At 31.2% G+C, this 21,366-nt stretch overlaps 1 protein-coding gene across 1 annotated transcript in view; it reads left to right on the top strand.

Moving 5' to 3' along the window:
* LOC126743740 (ichor-like) overlaps nucleotides 1-19,647 on the top strand; it is a 36,341-nt gene extending 16,694 nt beyond the window's left edge. Inside the window, exon 2 of the mRNA XM_050450954.1 lies at nucleotides 17,048-19,647. Coding sequence (XP_050306911.1) covers nucleotides 17,104-18,576 — 1,473 coding nt within the window. The 5' untranslated portion in view covers nucleotides 17,048-17,103 and the 3' untranslated portion in view covers nucleotides 18,577-19,647. The remainder of the gene's footprint in view (nucleotides 1-17,047) is intronic.
* The last annotated feature ends 1,719 nt before the right edge of the window (nucleotides 19,648-21,366 follow it).

Raw genomic sequence — 21,366 nt, 5'->3', positions numbered from 1 at the left:
ACCAGATAATAAGGGAGACAGATTCACTGTCACCATAAGCAAATTATTTCTTGGGATCAATGCATCATGATCATTAAATTGATCTAAGAAGGTGAAATCAGGGAAATACCTGTTATGTCATCTGCTAATTCAGCAGTAGTGGATGATGGTGAAAACCATCATTAAGCCCATTCAAGGTTTCCTGGTTAATGATTCTATCAAAGTCATTATCTATCCAGAAAACTTTTGCTCGTTGATCAAAAAAACTGTCAACTAAACAGAATTTTTTTCAGTGTCACCTTATGGTCAGGGTTTGTTGCCTAGGGTCATTTTGACATAGCATTTAATCCGCTTGAAATGGTCAATTCCTTCCAGGCAGTTGAGGTCATAGGCTTTCTCAAAAATCAGAATTTCTTAGATTTTCATGACAGATTTCCTAATTTTCTTGGATTTTTTTTACCTCAATTTCAGGTTATTAAAGCTCATTTTGAATTTCCTTGAATCTGTTTTTTTTAACTCCTTAAGGTGAAACATCTTGACTTTTCTCATATTTAGAATTCCTGACGTTTTCTTAAGGCTTCTTAAGTTTGCTGAATTTTTTTTATGTTTCTCATTTTTAGTGACTGTAACTCCTAGAAGAAATAAATTATTTTCTTCAGTTTTAACATAAGCTGAGAATTTGATGAGATTTCTTCTTCAGGACCTCAATGATTTCTCTGCAAGAAATGATTGATTTCTCACAGGCAGTTGAGACCGTATCTAAAAAATCAATCATTTCTGGCAGTTGAGGCCATATCCTTCTATTAACAATTTGCAATCAGAATTTTGTTGGACGTGTGATTTTCATAACTTTTTCTCAAACTTTTGCAACTGCTTGAAATAGTTAATTTCTTAGCAGCTTCATTATATCTAATGGCTTTCCTTAATACCCTCGTATTTGGAAATTTTATTCACAATTTGTCGAACCATCATGGTTTTTAGATTTCCTCCTTTTTTTGGATGTTCTTAAATTTTTCTTCCATTTACTTCTATTTCCTGAATTTTTAGATAAATTGAGAAAAGTGCCTCAATTGCCTGGAATTATTGATTGATTTCTCACAGGCAATTGAAGTCCACATCTAATGGATTTTTTTTTAAATCCTCGTATTTAGATTTTCTAAATCAGGGTTTATTGAACTATCATGGTTTCCACAATTCCTCATTTTCTTATATTTCTTTTTTTTTCTGATTTTTTTCAAGTACGTAGACTAATTGAGAAAAACGCCTCAGCTGCTTGGAATTATTGATTAATTTCTTCTCGTTTTATGGAATTTTAAATCAGAATTTGTTGAATTATCACGGTTTGCATTTTTTCTTATTTTGTTGAATTTTTTTCACTTTTTCTTAAATTTCCTTACATTTTTATCAACTATCTAGACGAATTCAGAAAAAGGTCTCAACTACCTGGAATTATTGATTAATTGCTCACAGGCAATTAAGGTCCACATCTAATGTCGTATGTGGATTTTCTAAATCACGGTTTGTTAAATTATCATGGTTTCCACAATTTTATTAAATATCGATTTAATTAATTCTTGTAGATTTATTCAGTTAAGTTGGAAATTCCAATTTTGAATTTTCAAAAGAGTGAAATTTCCACCAAAAATTAAATGCTGTTTCCTAGTTTCATCCCATCCCTATTGGGTTTGTCGAACTGGACTGAGTTAACTTGGAGGTTCTAATATTCTGGAATTCTATGTATTTACCCGGCATTTATTATTGAAATAGATTTTTTCATAGTTGATTTTTCCTGAGGAATAGTTAGATGAGGCAGGCTTGCTTTATCAATGGGTTGAGAAATTGAGTTGAAATTTTATAAAATTCCCGTTTTCTAATATTTTTGAAATTATTTTCACGGCTTGTAAAAATTGGCCTAAATTTATTTAATGTTTCAGTAATTTCCCAAAATTCTCAACAATTAAAATAAATTTGAAATGCAATATTTGAGTTGGTTTAGGCCAACTTCGATATCAGCCATATTTCATGAATTTTCCGCATTTATCTGGCTTCTTCTTCAAATAATCTAAATTGCATAGAATTTCTTTTTGTAAATTTGGACTTTTCAGAATAAATGGAATAAAATTACAATTCCAAAAATTTTCTTAAAATTAAATTTAAGACGTATTAATTAAAATTATTTTTTTAATCAATATACTCATATGCTATAACTGATATAATTAAATCTCTGGCTATATAGTTAGATGAGATACAACTAAAAAATTTTTCTTTATTTGTGAAATAATACCCAATAAATACTGCAATATGCCTCTTTGGCTCATATACAAATAATGGTCACATCAGTAATATGTGCCACAACATAACGGATAATGTTATATCTAGCATCTGCATCTCATTAGTATCTATTTGTAAAGGAGGATCGACGAAATTGCTGCATATAAAACTAATAAAAAAATTCATATACAGATTGGAGAGGCGATGGTTACATATAGAGACGTATTTTTCCAACCTGTATATAAATTCTTTTGGTAACGAATTGATTGGAAAAAAATGGAAAAGGGTCAAAGTGACATGAGAAGACCCAGGAATGGAATTTACATGGATATAATTTTTTTAAACTTAATGATGGAACTTCTAGGAAGTAAAGATGTGAATTCAATAATTCAAAGATACACTCACAGTTGCCTGGAAGGAATTTTATTTTTTTAAATAAATTAAAAAATACTATGGGATGTAAAAGCCAAATTGTCTTGAAAAGATTATAAAATGCAACGATGTGTATAAAAGAATGAAAAGGCATATTGCTTAATGACTAAACTTAAAGGATATAAATCCAGGGCTATAAATCTATTGATCAAAACCCAAGTTGCTTAAAAACCCTCTAATAAAAGTACGTAAACCTAAGGGCATGAATTCATGCATAGAGACCCAAGGACACCAAGGACACTTTACCTGGAATAATAATAAAAATCACAAGGATAATAATACAGGAATACAAACTCCAGTTGATGAAAAAACAAAGAACTGATGGTTAGAAAAAGGAGTAACTTTAAGGAGAAATACAAATATTACCTAGGAGAAAACGAGAAAACAATAGAGGCTATTTAAGATGCACTAAAAACCTTAAAAAAATTGGAACTTGTAAGAGCACATACGAAAATTGCCTGGCTAAAAAACACAGATCAGATTTGCCTAGAAAAACTTGATTAATCAAAAATACAAAACTCCAAAGATATGTATCCAAATTGCCTGAAAAAAAAACTGTAAGAGCACATAGGCAAATTGTCTGAGAAAAAAGACACATTGATTTCTCATACTTCAAGCAGTACAACCATCAATTTATTCAAAACATTTCCAGAAAATTAGGCCAAAGTAGTTTAATTATTCCATGCGTGTCTCGACTTAATCTCAACTGACTGGAATAGTAAAACCACTTAACTGCCTGGAAATGATAAGCCTCTATTACATAGTTATCTGAAATTTGAAATTCAATTGCCTGGAATAATTTATCTTTTAATTACCAAGCAGTTGACTCATTGAAACAGTCAAAGCATTAGTTGCCTGAAATAAAGCAGTTCTTCCATAACTTCTTACGCAGCTGTCTGAAATTACAGTTTTACAAATTCTGATTCGATTGCCTGGAATAATTTTTTTTTATTCCAGTAAAGCCATCAATTTTTTTAAATATATTTGCAAGAAGTTGAAACAAAATACATTTATTGTTCCGGGCAATTGGTCAAAGACAATTTCAGATAGTCCAGAAGTTTAAGGCCTATAAAAATAACTATTCTAGTTATGGTAAAATTACTGAAACTCTGGTTGAGTTTCAACTATGCCTGGAAAATTACATAACATGTACTCAAATTGTCTGGAAAAAATGCACAGACCAAAAAAAAAAAATTATTTGTAAATTCAGTTAAGTCACCTTAAATTATTCAGATTTTCTTAGTAAAAATACCTCAGCACATTCCTTAATTCCTTAATTTTTCTTCCAATATCCAACAAAATTAAGTCCATATATAGGTATACCCTCCTAGCAATAGGTAAAATTTCTTGCAAATTCAAAGTATATCATCAATGACCATTTGCCCATCAGATCTCCTCCTACCACGCAAGCTAAATTATGCCAGAAATAACCCAAAACTAAAGAAAACATTAATTAGGCACATCGCGAGTTATAAATGTAACGTTAATTCGTAAAATCCTCGACGATTTACCGAGTAGTGGCCACTAATAGCGAGGATTCGCCCTAACGGTACTTTTAAAAGCGCGTCATATACGTAGATCGCGGCAAGCAAAGCCTAATCATTCCAAAACCGTTAATTGAAAGTGAATTTAGTCAACTGGACTCGTTTCGTGGCCTACTCCAGTTTTTGCATCATTGTTTGCGACTGTGTATTTTTACTTCTTCTTCTTCTTCTTGCGGTACACGGTTTGTGGATAAATGGAATGATTCCATCTCGAATCACCGTCTTTGAACGGAAATTTTCTCAGGAGAGAGAGAGACAATGATCAATAATGACTTTATTTGTTAGTGTTATTAGACACGGATTAAATATTTGAACTTAAAAAAGGTGTTTTTGTGGTTGTATGTTGGTAACAGCAGTATTGAAAACCAATAGAGTATATTAAAGACAAGGTGTTTTTGGAAGAAAATTATAGAGTTACTTTAAGGATCCATAGTAGAGTCAGATTCCTGGAATAAAATTGTCAAATTATCCAGGATTGTTAGTTCAAAAAACAAAGTCCTGGAACGGCTTTTATAGAAGTAGATTGGCTTAGAAAGGAAAGAAGAAAAGTAGAACAGTGAAAATGGTGAACTATAATGCAAAATAATTCCTACATTTTCTATTCTTATTTACTGTTAAAAGTTGTATCTAACTCTCTTTTTTTATATTTTTTCGTAATTTTTGGTAATACTGTTATGTAACTTAATTGACCAATGACCTATAGCCGAGTAGCACTGTGTAATTATATGTATTTTGTGATTTGTTTTTTAACCTTTTCCAATTTTTTTTTAAATTTTATATATATTTTTTTGAAAAGTCCTGGAATAGGTGTTAAATTAATTAACCGAATAATTCGTATACAAATTTTCATATTTCTATGTCCAAAAGTTTTTGAATTATAGACATTTTGTGGTTTTTTATAATTTTTTTTGAAAAATCCTGAAGTAGATATTGAATTAAATTAATCACGAAATCCGTATAAAAATTCTTAGATTTCTATTGGTATTTGTTTGTTAATTATAGGCGTTTTATGATTTTTTTTAATTTTAATTTTTTATTGTTTTTTTTTAAATCCTGAAAAAGATGTCTACTTAAATTATTAAAAGAATCCGTATATAAAATTTTAAGTCTCTAATTTTACTTCTTTTTTATTCATTTTTTTCAAAATTTTAAAAATATTATCCTCGTATTTTTTTTTGAAAAATCTCAAAATAGGTGTCCAATTAAATTATTTAAAAAATTCGTAGACAAATTTTCAAATTTCTATGCCTAATAGTTTTTGAGTGACAGGCATTTTTTGATTTCCTTATTAATTTTTCTCTAATCATTTTTACATATTTTGTTAAATATCCTTAAATATGTGTCACAAATAAATTACCTAGACAATCTCTATAAAAATGTTAAGTTCTATGTTTAACAGTTTTTGAAGTTTTTGAGTTCCAGGCATTTTGTGATAAATTCCTGTAAATATGTGAAATTTGTTGTAAATTCTATTTTTATTAATTTTTTTTAAATTAATTTCTATATTTAAATATATAAAAATATACCTCAATTCACTATTTTTTTTTCCATAGCTTTTTTTTTAATTATATACAGTTGATTTAAATTAAAAATAGTTCTGGAAAGAATGAAAAAAAAAGTGGAAATTTCACTGTTTCTCTATTTTCTAACAGTAAATTATTTAGATATATAACAAACCTTATTTTTTCCAAAAAAATCGCAAAATTAAATATTTAGCAAATTCTTATTTAAGTTTTTCTCAATTTCCTAAATTTTTTCGCGATTTTCTTTTTTTGTTTATTAAAATAAGCGCAGTCGGTAGGATAAGTAGCGTAATAATATTAGGTCGGAAATTTATTGTAAATTCTAATTAAATTTTAAAAAATATCAGTCAATACAATATTTTTTTTGCTTTTTTAATTGAATATAATTGATTTATATTGGAAATTTCAATTAACAACGTTTATATAAAACACATTTTTGTCGAATATTGGAATTCATTATTTAAAAATTTCTATTATTTCCAATGTATATAATTTTTTTTTTCAGACAATACGTCAGTGAATCCTTGGCATTTTATATTTTTTCCAAGTAATTTACGTGCATATTTTTAGAGTTTTGTATTTTTTTCCAATTTTTCCAGACAATTTGAGTACATGTTAAGTAATTTTCCAGGCATAGTTGAAACTCAACCGGAGTTTCAGTAATTTTACCGTAACTAGAATAGTTATTTTTATAGGCCCGAAACTTCTGGACTATCTGGAATTGTCGTTGACCAATTGCCTGGAACAATAAATCTATTTTGTTCCAACTTCTTGCAAATATGTTTAAAAAAATTGATGGCTTTACTGGAATAAAAAAAATTATTCCAGGCAATTAAATCAGAATTTGTAAAACTGTAATTTCAGACAGCTGCGTAAGAAGTTATGAAACAACTGCTTTATTTCAGGCAACTAATGCTTTGACTGTTTGAATGAGTCAACTGCTTGGTAATTAAAAGAAAAATTTTTTCAGGCAATTGAATTTGAAATTTCAGATAACTATGTAATAGAGGCTTATCATTTCCAGGCACTTAAGTGGTTTTACTATTCCAGTCAGTTGAGATAAAGCCGAGACACGCCTGGAATAATTAAACTACTTTGGCCTAATTGTCTGGAAATGTTTTGATTAAATTGATGGTTGTACTGCCTGAAGTATGAGAAATCAATGTGTCTTTTTTCTCAGACAATTTGCCTATGTGCTCTTACAGTTTTTTTTTAGGCAATTTAGATGCATATTTTTGGAGTTTTGTATTTTTGATTAATTAATTAAGTTTTTCCAGGCAAATCTAATCTGTATTTTTTAGCCAGGCAATTTTCGTATGTGCTCTTACAAGTTTCAATTTTTCCAAGGTTTTTAGTGCATCTTAAATTGCCTCTATTGTTTTCTCGTTTTCTCCTAGGTAATATTTGTAATTCTTCTTAAAGTTACTCCTTTTTCTAACCATCAGTTCTTTTTTTTTCCATCAACTTGAGTTTCTATTCCTGTATTATTATCCTTGTGATTTTTATTATTATTCCAGGTAAGGTGTCCTTAGTGTCCTTGGGTCTCTATCCATGAATTCATGCCCTTAGATTTACGTACTTTTATTAGAGGGTTTTGATCAACAGGTTTACAGCCCTGGATTTATATCCTTTCAGTTTAGTCATTAAGCAATATGCCTTTTCATTCTTTTATACACATCGTTGCATTTTATAATCTTTTCAAGACAATTTGGCTTTTACATCCCATAGTACTTTTGAATTTATTTAAAAAAAATTAAATTCCTTCCAGGCAACTGTGTGTATATCTTTGAATTATTGAATTTACATCTTAACTTCCTAGAAGTTCCATCACTAAGTTTAAAAAAATAATATCCATGTAAATTCCATTCCTGGGTCTTCTTATGTCACTTTTCCATTTTTTTCCAATCGATTCGTTACCAAAAGAATTTTTATACAGGTTGGGAAAATACGTCTCTATATGTAACCATCGACTCTCCAACCTGCATATGAATTTTTTTATTAGTTTTATATGCACCAATTTCGTCGATCCTCCTTTACAAATAGATACTAATGAGATGCAGATGCTAGATATAACATGATCCGTTATGTTGTGGCATATATTACCGATGTGACCATTGTTTGTAAATGAGCCAAAGAGGCATATTGTAGTATTTATTGGGTATTGTTTCGCGTTGAGCGTCATCGCTGAGATCTGGGTTGACAGTCTGTAAAGACGTATTTCTAACGTGCCTATCTGCAAAGGTATGGCTGGATGGCCTAAATAAATGTCATCGTGGGCCGAGGCGTTCATTTATCTTTACTGGGGAAATTTTTGGTAGAATCACTTTAATTCTTGGTCCTAAAGTTACTGACTTACTTGTCTGTTGAACTTTAAACGAGATCAACAGTCAGTTAGGGTTCAAACTTTTGGTTTGTAGACAATGTGTCACAGAAAACCTTTGGAAATATATAGACAGTTAAACGTTTGGTACTTCTACACTCAAAATCTGCCCTCTCAATAAATATCTAATTAATTAAAAAAAAAACACCGTTTTAAATCTCTTATCTTTCTTCGACGAAAAAAAAAAGGCTGTGGGCACAAGCACATCGAATAAATTTTGACAACGTTATATATTTATATGTTTTATTTAATACGTTACGGTATTCTGGCCCGCATCGCCGAATATTTACGGATTATTTGGGTTAGGTAACTGAAAACACTAATTATAAATTAACATTATGGTTAATTGGGAGCGTGTACGAACAACTCCGATGTATGATGAATAAACCGACGTAAAGGTAAAGGTTGTTCCATGATCCGCGGTTTAGATTTCTTTGAACTTAACGATGAAGAAGTCAATGGCTCGCTCGTGCGTTTCTCGCAAAAGTCACAACCACTTTCTCCTCGCCATGTTGGATGCACCGTTTTTGCTATTTCATTTAATCGACTCGTTCTTTACCTCGTGTGCTTAAAATGTAATTTTTTTGCTCTTATTTGGGTTTCTTAATTAAAACTCGTAGCAGTTTATACATGGGTGTTTGCTGCTTGATTGTCGGTTGAACTCTTTTAAACATCAACCAGTGTTTGTGCTTATAACTTTAATAATTGAAATATTTAGCAACTAAAGGGATAGAACAGTAGAATATAAGAGAAGAACAGTTAGTTAAGTTAATATTTATATTTCGTCCAGGCAATTGAGGAAAACCAAAAAAAATGAAGAAAGGAAATCTAAGGAGCTACGAGGAAAGAAAGTCAAACCAACCTAAGAGTATTTAAAAATTAAACTGGATCCTCGTCGGTTTAATTTTTTTAAGGCATTTTTTATGAAAAATTTGAAAAGTAAAAAAAAAATTAATTAGCAAATTTGAAAAACTCTAATGAGGTATAATAAATTTTCTTACCTCTCATTGTCCAGAATGATTCCAAATATCAGATATTCAAGACAGCATGAAAATATCTTTTGCACATCACAATAAATAATTTCAAGTAGTTTTTCGTCTATAAAACTAAGAAAATATAACATTACAGAAAACTTCAGATACTACGAAGTCAGAAGTCCGATAGCCAATATTTAAGTTGGATCTTAACACACTGAAAAATCAATTTGAGGAAATCGGAGGAAATCTAAAACTGATCATGGTCTTATTCATTAATCCTGATTAGAAATTACGAAGATTTTTAATAAATTGATGGTTATACCTACGTTAACTGCCTGTGAGAAATCAATCAATAGTTCAGTTGTAGTGGCAGTTAAGGTATTTTTCTTCTCAATTTGTCTATATAGCTGAAAACAGTCAGGAAACAAAAGGAAATATATGAAAAAGTGAAGAAAATCCAAGGAAATTAGGAAATCTGCAAACCATAATGGTCCAATAAAACCTGATTGGAAATTCCAAATGCGAGGATTTTTTAGAAATTTATTAGGTATAAGTTCAACCTGCCTGTGAGAAATTAATCAATATTTCCAGGCAATTGAGGCATTTTCCTCAACTCATTTAAGTAGTCGCAAAAATTTAGGAAACGGAAGGATATATGAAAAGAAAATCCAAGGAAATATGGAAATCTGAAAATCGTGATAGATCCAACAAATCTTGATTAGATATTCCACATACGAGGATTGTTAAGAAATTCATTAGATATGATTTCAACTGCCTGTAAGAAGTCAATCAATAATTTCAGGTAGTTGAGGCGTTTTCCTGAATTCGCCTAGATAGTTGATTAAAATTAAGGAAATTGTAGGAAATTTAAGAAAAAGTGACTAAAATTGAAGGAAATGAAAAAAATGCAAACCGTGATAATTCAACAAATTCTGATTAAAAATTCCAAATACGAGGAGAAATTACTCAATAATTTCAGGCAGCTGAGGCGTTTTTCTCAGTAAGTCTACGTACTTAAAATTGTTAATTAATTATATCGAATTAAATTCGATAAACAAGCAAAAAAAACATTTTTTTTATCAAACCTCTTTAAAATAATCCTTGCCACTGTCAACATCATAGAAACGCATTCAATAAAAACAAAATAATACACCCATAAAAGCCCATACCACTTTCTAATACCGCACGCAAGTAAAAAAAAAATATTTCTGCGACATTTGGCAAATCAGCAACGATGGGAGATCCTCCGTCTGCCCGGTACAGTAGAAGTGTGTCAGCAGTACCAAGTGCCCTCCCTCCCTCCCGTCCTCCACGCCGCTCGGCTAACGGTACCGCCTTTTGTATTTTATGAGCGTTTGCTTATAAGTATTCCCGAGGCGAGGCGTTTTTTGCAGACGACTCAGGATATTTTCTTTAATGAGTATCTCTCATATGATAAGTAAGGAAATTGTATTGGAAACATTGCAGCTGAATTTTGTAATTTGATTTAATAAATTTGTTATAAATTAGCTAATTATTTGCATCTGCATTTTTTTTAAATGAGATTTTCTTCTTTTAAAATTCCTTTAAATTTTTCTCAAGTTTGGACCGTCTAGCAAAATCGCAATAAAATATCATCTGATTTAATGGTTTTTTATATGAATTTGTTGAACTAGTTGTGGTTTTTAAATTATTTCCCTTTGAGTTACCTTATATTCCTTTCTATTATAATTTCAAAACAAACAAAAAAAGTCCAATCTCTTTTCCTTTTTTTTGCCACATCTGTTCTTTTTTCCTCTTCCAAAGGTATTTTCATAAATTCTACAGAATCTTATAATATGGGATCATCACTAAATCACAAAATGTCAGTTATTCTTTTAGTATTCTTATGTATGTCTTAATCATGTCATTGATTCAATCCAAAAAGCCAGCATCTCTCTTTTTTGTATTTAATACATTTTTAATGGCAAAAAAATTTTCTTTTTAATTTTTTGGCATCTTTGTTTTTTTCAGATATTTTCTGACACAAAAGCCACTGATGATTCACTCGTACACAGTTTTTACCTATCTTTTTGCTATAGTAGCTTTAGTGCTTATCAAAAGGTAAATCTAAAAAAAGTCAAGATGATACTTGAAACACAGATCTTTATTACATCATAGGCAGTTGAGATCATATCTAATGAATTTCTTAACTCGATCTATCACGATTTTCAGATTTCCATATTTCCTTGGATTTTCTTTTTCTCGGTCAAATCCCGTTACAAGAAAAAAATCGTGTACAACCTCAAAGGTAATTAGCCGCGAAGTTATTAACATTGGAAAAAAGCGGAAACAGTGCCCATTCAATGGTCTACAATTCATAGACTTAACCACATATAAAAAGGATTTAATGATCACCACAACACATAGTTGAACAGACAAATAATGCTGTTGAAGAAACAACAAAAAGCATGGACCCGTCTTGGATCACCCGACCACCCGAACATGCCCCACTGGAGGTATTGAAGGAGCAGTGCCAAGTAAATGTCATTTGTGCACTGTATGATCTAAATGTGTCTCTATTGAATTTTGCATCACGTAATGTCAATCAAGTAGTATAATTAGGTGTGCATTCAGTTCGCACCTACACGCAGTGAGTGATCCATAAATAGTAACTTTAGCAACTACCTGTGACAAATACTTAAGAAAAATACTGTAGATGTTACGAAGAAAGCCTTTAATTGCCTGGACGAAATGAGAAATGCCTTCAACTGCCTGGAAAAAATGATAAATCATTTGCAGGTAGATGAAAACTGATTATTGAACTGTCTGGTAAATATTAGAAATTTCTTCAATTGCTTGGAAAAAATCAGAAATTTCTTACAGGCAGTTGTGTGTAAGTGAAGTGAGAAAAAATCACTTTATTAAATGCTTGTAAGACATGAGACATGCTTTCTTAGATACCTATAAAAAAAATAGAAATTTCTTACAGGCATTTGAAATTTCAGTATTAACTGCCCTAGAGTAAAAAAAAATACTGTACGTGCCTAAAGCAAATACCTTTAATTGCCTGGAAAAAATGCCTTCAACTGCATAGAAAAATTATAAATAATTTATAGGTAGTTAAAAATTGAATATTGAACTGCCTGGAAAAAAAATTAAAAGCTTCTTCAATTGCCTGGAAAAAATCAGAAATTTCTTCCAGGCAGTTGAAAATTCAATTTTAAGTGAAGTGAGAAAAAACCTTTTTATTAAATGCTTGAAAGACATGAGACATGCTTTCTTAGATATCTATAAAAAATTAGAAATTTCTTACAGGCATTTGACATTTCAGTATTAACTGCCTGAGAGTAAAGGAAAAATACTGTACGTGCCTAGAACGAATGCCTTTAATTGCCTGGAAGAAATAAGAAATGCCTTCAACTGCCTAGAAAAAATTGAGAAATCATTTACAGGTAGTTAAAAAATTGAATATTAATTATGAATTTACAGGCAGTTGAAAATTTAGTTTACTGAGTTAAGATAACTGAGAAAAAATTATTTTAAATGCTTTAAAGCCATGAGACCTACCTTCTTAACTGCCTATAAAAAATGAAAAATTTCTTACAGGCATTTGAGATTATACCAAAATCTCAAGATATTGTGACGACAAGCCACCTATTTGAGAGACCACCCTGTACGAGCTAGACATCCGAAGCGCACGTGGGCTGGGAAACAATGACTCAGCATAATGTGTTATTGTAATTGCATAGCTAATAAAATGTACTAATAATTAGTTGTCACGTAGACACCAGAATTATAACATCTAGGCAACTCAATATACCATCTGTTCATTAAAGCCCAACATACACCTGCTCTTGGTCTTTTGTTTTTGTAAAATTGGCTCTTAAAGACTCTATTGCTTCGTCGTACGTCTCTATATCTTCCTCTATCGTTTCAAAGCATTCTAGAGCTGCACCTTCCAAATAGCATGGTAGTTGGAGAAGTTTAGTCTCCTTAGACCAACGGTTTGCTCTTGCGGCTCTATTAAAATTTTTTATAAATGATGCCACGTTCTCACCCTCTTTTCCTGCGAATACTTTTGGATTTACGGAAGTATAGACTTCCCTTGCGTTTCGGTCTTGACCTCTGGGATTTTCTCCTACTTCATCATTATCTTGGTTATTAGGCATGTTAACTGTTTGATTACTTCTAACTGGTAGAAGTGATGAGCGGCGTCTATTGGCTCTAGCGTGACTTCTTAAGAACATTCACTACACTCGCACTACACTTTCTAACCATTAACATGTACTCTACACTTTCTACGACCGACGTTACGTTACGAGTGATCAACCACGTGAACTAGTACTTTAACTGTAGATGTAGATCAGTTTTCGCGGAAGTTACTCTGTACGATAGGATTACGCGGCGCCTCCATCAGTTGTGACACCAGTACTTTCTTTGGGGGTTGTAGCTTAATTAATACTACTGTGTTGGGCTTTAATGAACAGATGGTATATTGAGTTGCCTAGATGTTATAATTCTGGTGTCTACGTGACAACTAATTATTAGTACATTTTATTAGCTATGCAATTACAATAACACATTATGCTGAGTCGTTGTTTCCCAGCCCACGTGCGCTTCGGATGTCTAGCTCGTACAGGGTGGTCTCTCAAATAGGTGGCTTGTCGTCACAATATCATATTTTTAATCTGAATAATACAATGTGTAAAATTTAGACGATTTTAATTTTATCAAATCGTTTTCACGATTTCTATGATCCTGGATGAAATTTCAATAATTTTTCTTTAATTTTCCAAAATAAATTAAAATTTTGAACTCTGTAGCAGGGTTGGAATTAACTTGTAATATAATAACTGATTTAGTTGCTTCTGTGATGGGTTTATTGAATTGTATTGGGTTAACTTAGATATCGACCAATTTTTACGCATTTCTCTTGTGAAAATTAAATTTTTAGCAAAAATTGAATAAAATTGTATTTAGTTAAATTCGCCTAGAATTAAATTTAATAAAAATTAAATATTCATTAATATGTCTAACATTACAATGATTCTTTATAATTGAGTTCTATTGGAGAAACTGATTAAAAAATTTATGAAATTAAAATTTTCTATAATTTTACGAAATTATTTCAACGATTTTTAAAAACGACTTAAACACAATGTTTTTTTTTCTGCAATTTTCCAAAATTAATTAAAAGTTTAAAGTTTACATCAATATATTGAAATAAATTAAGCTAATTGGATTGGATAGTAACCAATTTTCGTGAAATTTTTGCATTTCTCTATTTTCTCATAAAACAATCTAAATTCCTATAAAATTTTCAGCAAAAAATTAAATTTAAGGAATATTAATTAAAAATTTTTTTTTTATTAATATAATCAAACTTAAGTCATTACATTGACGAGGATCTGGCCTTTTGGTAATAGGAATGAACCTAGCCATTCTGGAATTTTACCAGACTTAAAAGTTTGATTTAGTAGCTTTGGAAACAGATTCAACTTTTCTGCATCAACTAACTTAATAACTTCTGTATAAATATTGTCAGATCTTAGACCCTTATTGTTCTTTAATTAGTTAATAGTCAACTTCACATTTAATTATCGTAAGTTGGCAAATAAGTCAAGGATGTAATTTTCCTTGAAGATATTGGTTTTTATTAGTCTATATGGTGCTGGTCGCATATTTGCTCCAGATATTTCCTTTAATTTTTTGTGCAAGTTGACACCATCATGTTTTTGCTGTAAGTCTTGCAGTACCTCACACCTCGTCCTTATCCAGTCCTCTTTTGCTTCTCAATAATTTTATGAGTGGGTCTATATCATTGGGTTTTAATTTTTGCATTAGATCCAAAATTTCTCTGATCACCACCCACCACGGCGGTATCGTCTGCTCTCAGTTGGATTCTGCAGGGACTTTTTCCTTGCCTCTTATTTTAATTACTGCACGTCAATTTGTAGTATTAGTGTGATCAAAGAGTCATAAGAAAATCAATCAAATTTTCTTCACTCATTTTTCATGAATGATTCCTCGCCTTTTTTGAAAATTGATGATATTTCTCAGAAAATAAAACAAAGAAATTGATTCAAGAAAATTCCAGAATCAGCTAGATAATTTAAATCAATAGACTAAAAACTGTTTACTAACTTTTATAGGTCCAGATACTTGAAAATTGCGAAGCTGTTAAGAAAGTTAAAAAGCAATTTAATTTTACTCCCTGCTACCTCTAATTGCTTAGAAAAAAATATATATTCTTAAAAATTCTTACAGGCAGTTGTTCTATATAATATTTGAATGCGAAAGGTTCATACATGCGTAAAAAAGTGAAAGAAATTAAAACAATTCTACAAGATCCTGGAAAAAGTGACTTAGGAGCACAAAGGCTACCTGGAAACTGACTTCAAGTAGCGATTTAAATTAAAAATGTATTCCAGGCAGTTCTAATAAATAATCCCGGAAAAAATTCACGTAAAGTGCTTAAAAACTGCCTGGAAAATTGCTTTGGTTGCTTAAAAATTAAAAAATTAATTATTCCAAGCAATTGTTATTAGTATATTTAAAAAAATTTCATACCTTATACACTTAATGCCTGGAAAAAATTATTAAATATTTTACAACTAGGAAAAACTGTGTTAAAGAGATTAAAAACTTTTTTTGTGATTTAAATTAAAAATTTATTCCAGGCAGTTGTTCTAGGTATTATAAAAACTGCGACTTTAATTTAAGCTATTATTTTGAAAATAATTTTTTCCAAAATATAAAATGTCAGATCATACTCATTTCTGATTAAGTTCAAATTACTCAGTATAAAAAATTAGTAATTTTATATATTAATACTTTCAAAACTTAAGGATTTAAAGTCTTTATTTATAAAGTAGTTGAAATGATTTTTAATTTTTATTTATGGCATTTTATATTAATTTTTATTTCACCATTTTCTTTTCGACAAATATGACAAAAAAAACAGAACTATACAAAATCGCAAAGCAGTGAATAAAACCCGCCATATTGTTTTCCCAAATTTCGGAAAAAAAACTTCAAAATTTTCCGTTTCAGTTAGACAATTGGGTTAGGATTTTCAAGGCGAGAAATTTATAAATTTTCCGTTGAATTATGAAAAAAATAATTAACGTTTCGTTGCTCTAAAGTTACAAGAAGAATACTTAAAGTAACACTCTCATTTATCCAAAAAATTGGGTTTGTACCCTAATTGCCCGTCAATGTCTTCAAGAATCTCACGGGCGAGTAACCCAGATACTTTTCCATAATTTAAAAGCTCGTTCGAATGGAACCACAACGAATGTTTCCATCAATAACAACGTGAAAAAAAAACACCCAAACCAATGAAAAGTGAAATTAAAGAAATTCAAAGTGGCACAAGCAAACAAAAATATCGAATTATAATGTGCCATAGAACCCATAAAACCACGGATCATATCGTTTGAAGAGTCAGTTTTTGAGGTCAGGCCTCGACGTCGTCGCGAAACTTTCTCTTCTAATAACACCATTTTGTTTATTATAGATTTTTAATGGGCGAATAATTAAAAGAACGTCGCGGTCTATCATTAGGGACCGTCCAAATGACGCTTCTTTTGCATATTGCTTGGTACTTAAGTTAATTTTATTGAACCTGAATCACTTGGAACCCTTAGCGATTGATTGAACGCTAACGAGTTTATATTTGGGCGGTCTGAAAATTAGTAAATTGCATTTACTACGCGCATGCATTTACTAACGCTAAACCAACATTAGTTGGTTTAGCGTTGCACAAGAGACTGCTTCAAAGTTGATTGCTTTTATTAATTATTGCTTTAATAAAAAACCCTTTTCTTAAAAATGTATGTGATGTATACTCGATCATGTTTATTAAGCAAGTGCCAATCATCCATGCTAAAGCAAGTCACCACTATGGAGTACCAACCCCCCGAATCCCATAAACCTTCCCTAAACAATAAAAACTAATAAACTTAATTTATTTTTCAGAAACTCCTGGGCCACAATGAAAAGATGACAAGAAAGAAACCGCCCCACTACCCCAGATGAAAACAATGAAATATCCGAACCTATCCGGTAGCAATATGGCAGTAAGCGGAAGCAGCGCAGTAGACGAAGTAGACTCGATATTCACCTCGCCGTGTTGGCAAAATTCCAGCAGTAGCGAGTTTATCGATCACAAACTGATCCTGGACGGGGCGATTAGTAATTTGGGCTCCGATAAGTTACTACTGGAAGCCTCCGTCCAAGATGACTCGGATATGGAGAACAAAGCGTCGATGGACGTCCTCAATAACCTACTTAGTTCCTCCCAAACGATGAGCTTGGCCGAACTGAAGCCCTTGCCGCCCTTCACAAATTACACCGCGAACCTGAGCATCAACGGGATCCAAGGGCACCACTATCACACAATCTCCCAAAGGATACCAGAAGAGAACAATAATAATTATAGTAATTTTAGCGAGCAAAATATAGTGTCCAGTTCGACGTGTAATATCGGTTCAGACTCCGGTGACGAGAAGACTTTATATACGGTAGACGAGGTGGCGAAGTTGGGTTACGATTGTGCCGATTCCGTATCGAGCGCGATCAAATTCGAGGATTGCGCCAGCATAGACTCGGCCGCGCAAATTAAAAGTGAAATAACCGAGTACGATATATCGTCCATTGACGATATCGCTGCTATCATCGGGTCCGCGATAGCTGACACCACCGTTCCCAGTACAAATCCAGAAAGTGACGATCCGAATGCGTCCAGGGACAGTTGGATGGACTTGGACGCGTGGATCGATCAGAACTACGGTGACCAGAAAGAGGCGCTGATCATTAACGACAGCATGAGTGAGTTCTTGGTGCCGAGCACCAGCAGTGAATTCTCTCAAAAGTCCCAAAGCAACATTTACGGTGGAAACGGGAAACCACAAGCGCATCAAAGCGGTTCGACGTTGCAAAGTCTACTGACTCACGGTAGCATGCCTTTGTTACAATACAGACTTCAGAACGGCCCTCCTGTTAAGCAAGAAGCTCCTAGTTCGACCAACTATGCTGCTGAGCTGATTCCGACCGCGAGCCCACCAGCTAACGTTGTCTCTACCACGGATAATCTACTGTTAACGGTTAACGGTAGATTTATACCGCAGTACAGCATTCACAGTCTGCACGAGGATCATCGGATAAGAAGTCCGGAGCTGATGGGGCAGAACTACCCTCACACGACCACCACAACGACCACATCGAGTTCGACGAAAAAACGAAACCGGAATCCGAAGAAACAGCAGTCGGCCAGTACCGCGGTTTTTTCTACGGATCAGACTTTAGGTTTATTGGGCAAAGAGAAGCCGGTGCATAGGTGTAATATTTGCAATAGGGGTTTTTTAAATAAAAGTAATATTAAGGTGCATCTGCGCACGCACACGGGTGAGAAACCGTTCAGGTGCGACACGTGTGCGAAAGCGTTTAGGCAAAAGGCACACCTGTTGAAACATCAACAGATTCATAAGAGAATTGGAAGGGATTAAGTGTGGTTAGTTTTTTTGTTGAAATTTTTAATAAAGGGTTTGCGAGATAAGATGAGGGTGAGATTACTTACAATTATTTTTTTCTGAATTTGTAGAAGTATTCTCTGAAAAAATTATTTAACTCGATACCTATTTTAGCGTTTCTTACCAAAAAAAAAAATTACCAAAAATCATGACTCACAAACTTGACTAGGTACAAATTTGAAATTGTGCAGAAGTTTCTTTGGATAATTTGATTAGATACCTATATGAGCATTTTTCAAAATATGTACTTAAAGTCATAAACTTGACTGGGTAGAACTTTGAAATTTTGTGCAAATATTCTCTGTATAATTTAGTGGACACCTACTTCAGCGTTTTTTTTAAATATGTACAAGGAGTTAAAAAAAAATTGTACTAAATGATCATACGTCACAAACTTGTGTAGGTACAACTTTGAGATTTGGTAGAAATATTCTCCAAATAATTTGACTGGACTTTCAGCATTTTTTAAAATATGTACAAAAAGTAAAAAAGTATTTTTTTTAATAATAATTTAAAAAAAATGTACAAAATGATTACAACCTTAAAACTTCACTATGTACACCTTTAGAATTATGTACAAATATTCTCTGTATAATTTGACTAGAGATATGTTTTAGCGTTTTTCGAAATATATGCATAAAGTAAGAAAATAAATTTTCGAAAAATGTTAAGTACAAAAAAATTGTACCAAATGATTATAATTTACAAAGTTGGCTAGGTACACATTTAAAATTTTGTACAAGTAGATACACATTTTAGCGTTTTTAAAATATATGCAAAAAGTTAATAAGAAAATATTTATTTTTAATTATTAATAAAAAAACAATGTACTATATTATTATAACTGACGAACTATTTTATCTTTTTTATATTTTCTTGACAATTTAACTGGGTATCTATTGCAGTGTTTTACAAAATATGTGCAAAAAATAGAGGAAAAAAAATCGAAAAATAATATATAAAAAAATTGTACATAATGATCATAACTTAGAAACTTGGCTAGGTAGGACTATGAAATTTTGTACAAATATTCTATGGATAATTTGGCTGAACACAAAATATTATAGTATTTTTTGAAATATATTAATTATAATATATTGAAATATATTTTAATATAAATATATTTTTGAAAAATATGAAATAAAATTGTACAAAATGGTACATTATAACATAATTCAATAACTTGACTAGGTACAGTTTGACTGTTACCTGATACCTATCTAAGCGGTTTTCAAAGTTTGTTAAAAAAGTTGAGAACTTTTTTTTTTAAATATTAATTAAAAAAAGTTGTACAAAATGATCATAACTGACAAACTTGACTAGGTAAAACGTTGACATTTTGTACAAATATTTTCTGGACAATTTGTCTGGACACCTATTTCAAAGTTTTACAAAATATGTACAAAAAAAATTTAATAATAATTTAAACAATTATACAAAACTACCAGATTTGCAAAAATTTAGGACTTCTTATTTTACTTACTATGCTATTATATCCATTTTACAGTACATTTTTGAAATTTCTATAAAACTTATGTGTAAATTCATCACCTTTATCTTATCTTTGCGACCCTATAAATTGTATAACCACTTAAATACGTATAAGAAACTTTTTTTTTTTAAAGAGTGTATATAAAAGATACGGGTATCTTGATTTTTCTTTTGTATATTTTGTCGATTTTGTATAGTGTAGCGGTTAAAATAAAACAAAAAACTCGATTCCTATTTTCTCTAAAAAATTTCTTTACGCTAGTTTTTTATGCCTGTTTAAGTGTCTTATTGTTTCCACACTAGTGCTATAATGGATGTACCTTAATATTCCGCAGGACAAAGTGCAATCAATGTCTGATGCAAGTTTCTTCGCTCCTAGTCTCGACTGTTTTGTAAATTTTCTTTCGTCTTCTACGCCATTTTTTTTTTTAATTTTGTATATTTATTTATTATTTATTATTTTTCAATCGCTTTCAAAGTTAGGTCCCGGCTTGGAAATATGTATGTACTTTCCGCCCCGACCAAAAGTGTACTTAATATTTAAGTTGTTATTGTTGTTACAAATTCTTTGTAAGCACTTATGGACAAAATGATAGATCTCAGTTTAAGTTGGCATGTAAGAAAGACAATGAAGAAAATATCGTTTTTGCTTCGCACCTGGTTTCGCTTTTTTTTGCCTAATAATTTATTGTATTGATTTTTCGAAATTTAGTTTCACTGAGTTAGTTTTGATTACTTGTGATAATCATGTATAAAGAATGTATAGTTATGTACCTATTTATTTATTTTTTATGTATGTAGAAAGGGCACCCCAGATAGGCCGTGTAGGTGTAACTACTTAAAACTCTCCAGAAAAACCACTTGGTTTTCAAGTTTTTTTTTTAATTGTTATTTTGTTGAATATGTTAATACTTTTTTAATGTAATAAATACCATTATTTTAATAAGAAAAATTAATTTTATGTTGTTTTATTTCTTCGTTATAATATTTTCGAGAATTGGTATATCTTACGTGAAAATTCATAGAAAAAAAAATTCTTCCAGGCATTTGAGATTCCAGAAAAATTACCCTTTTTTCATTTATAATGTACAATTAAACGTTGGTTAAAATAAAATTATAATAAGGGGACGGGGCGGTAAATCACCTAATCAAATTAGTATTTTTTATTGTTGTAAGTAGAGGGTCATGGTAATTACATTATTTAAAACAATCGAATATTAAAAAATTAAAGCACTATTTTGGCGCCCAACATATTATAATACCAAAATGGGAATT

This window comes from Anthonomus grandis, chromosome 13 (assembly GCF_022605725.1).
Source record: "Anthonomus grandis grandis chromosome 13, icAntGran1.3, whole genome shotgun sequence".
In the NCBI taxonomy this organism is placed as follows: domain Eukaryota; kingdom Metazoa; phylum Arthropoda; class Insecta; order Coleoptera; family Curculionidae; genus Anthonomus; species Anthonomus grandis.
Note: the sequence above shows the minus strand (reverse complement) of the source record. Positions and strands in the feature narration are given on the sequence as shown.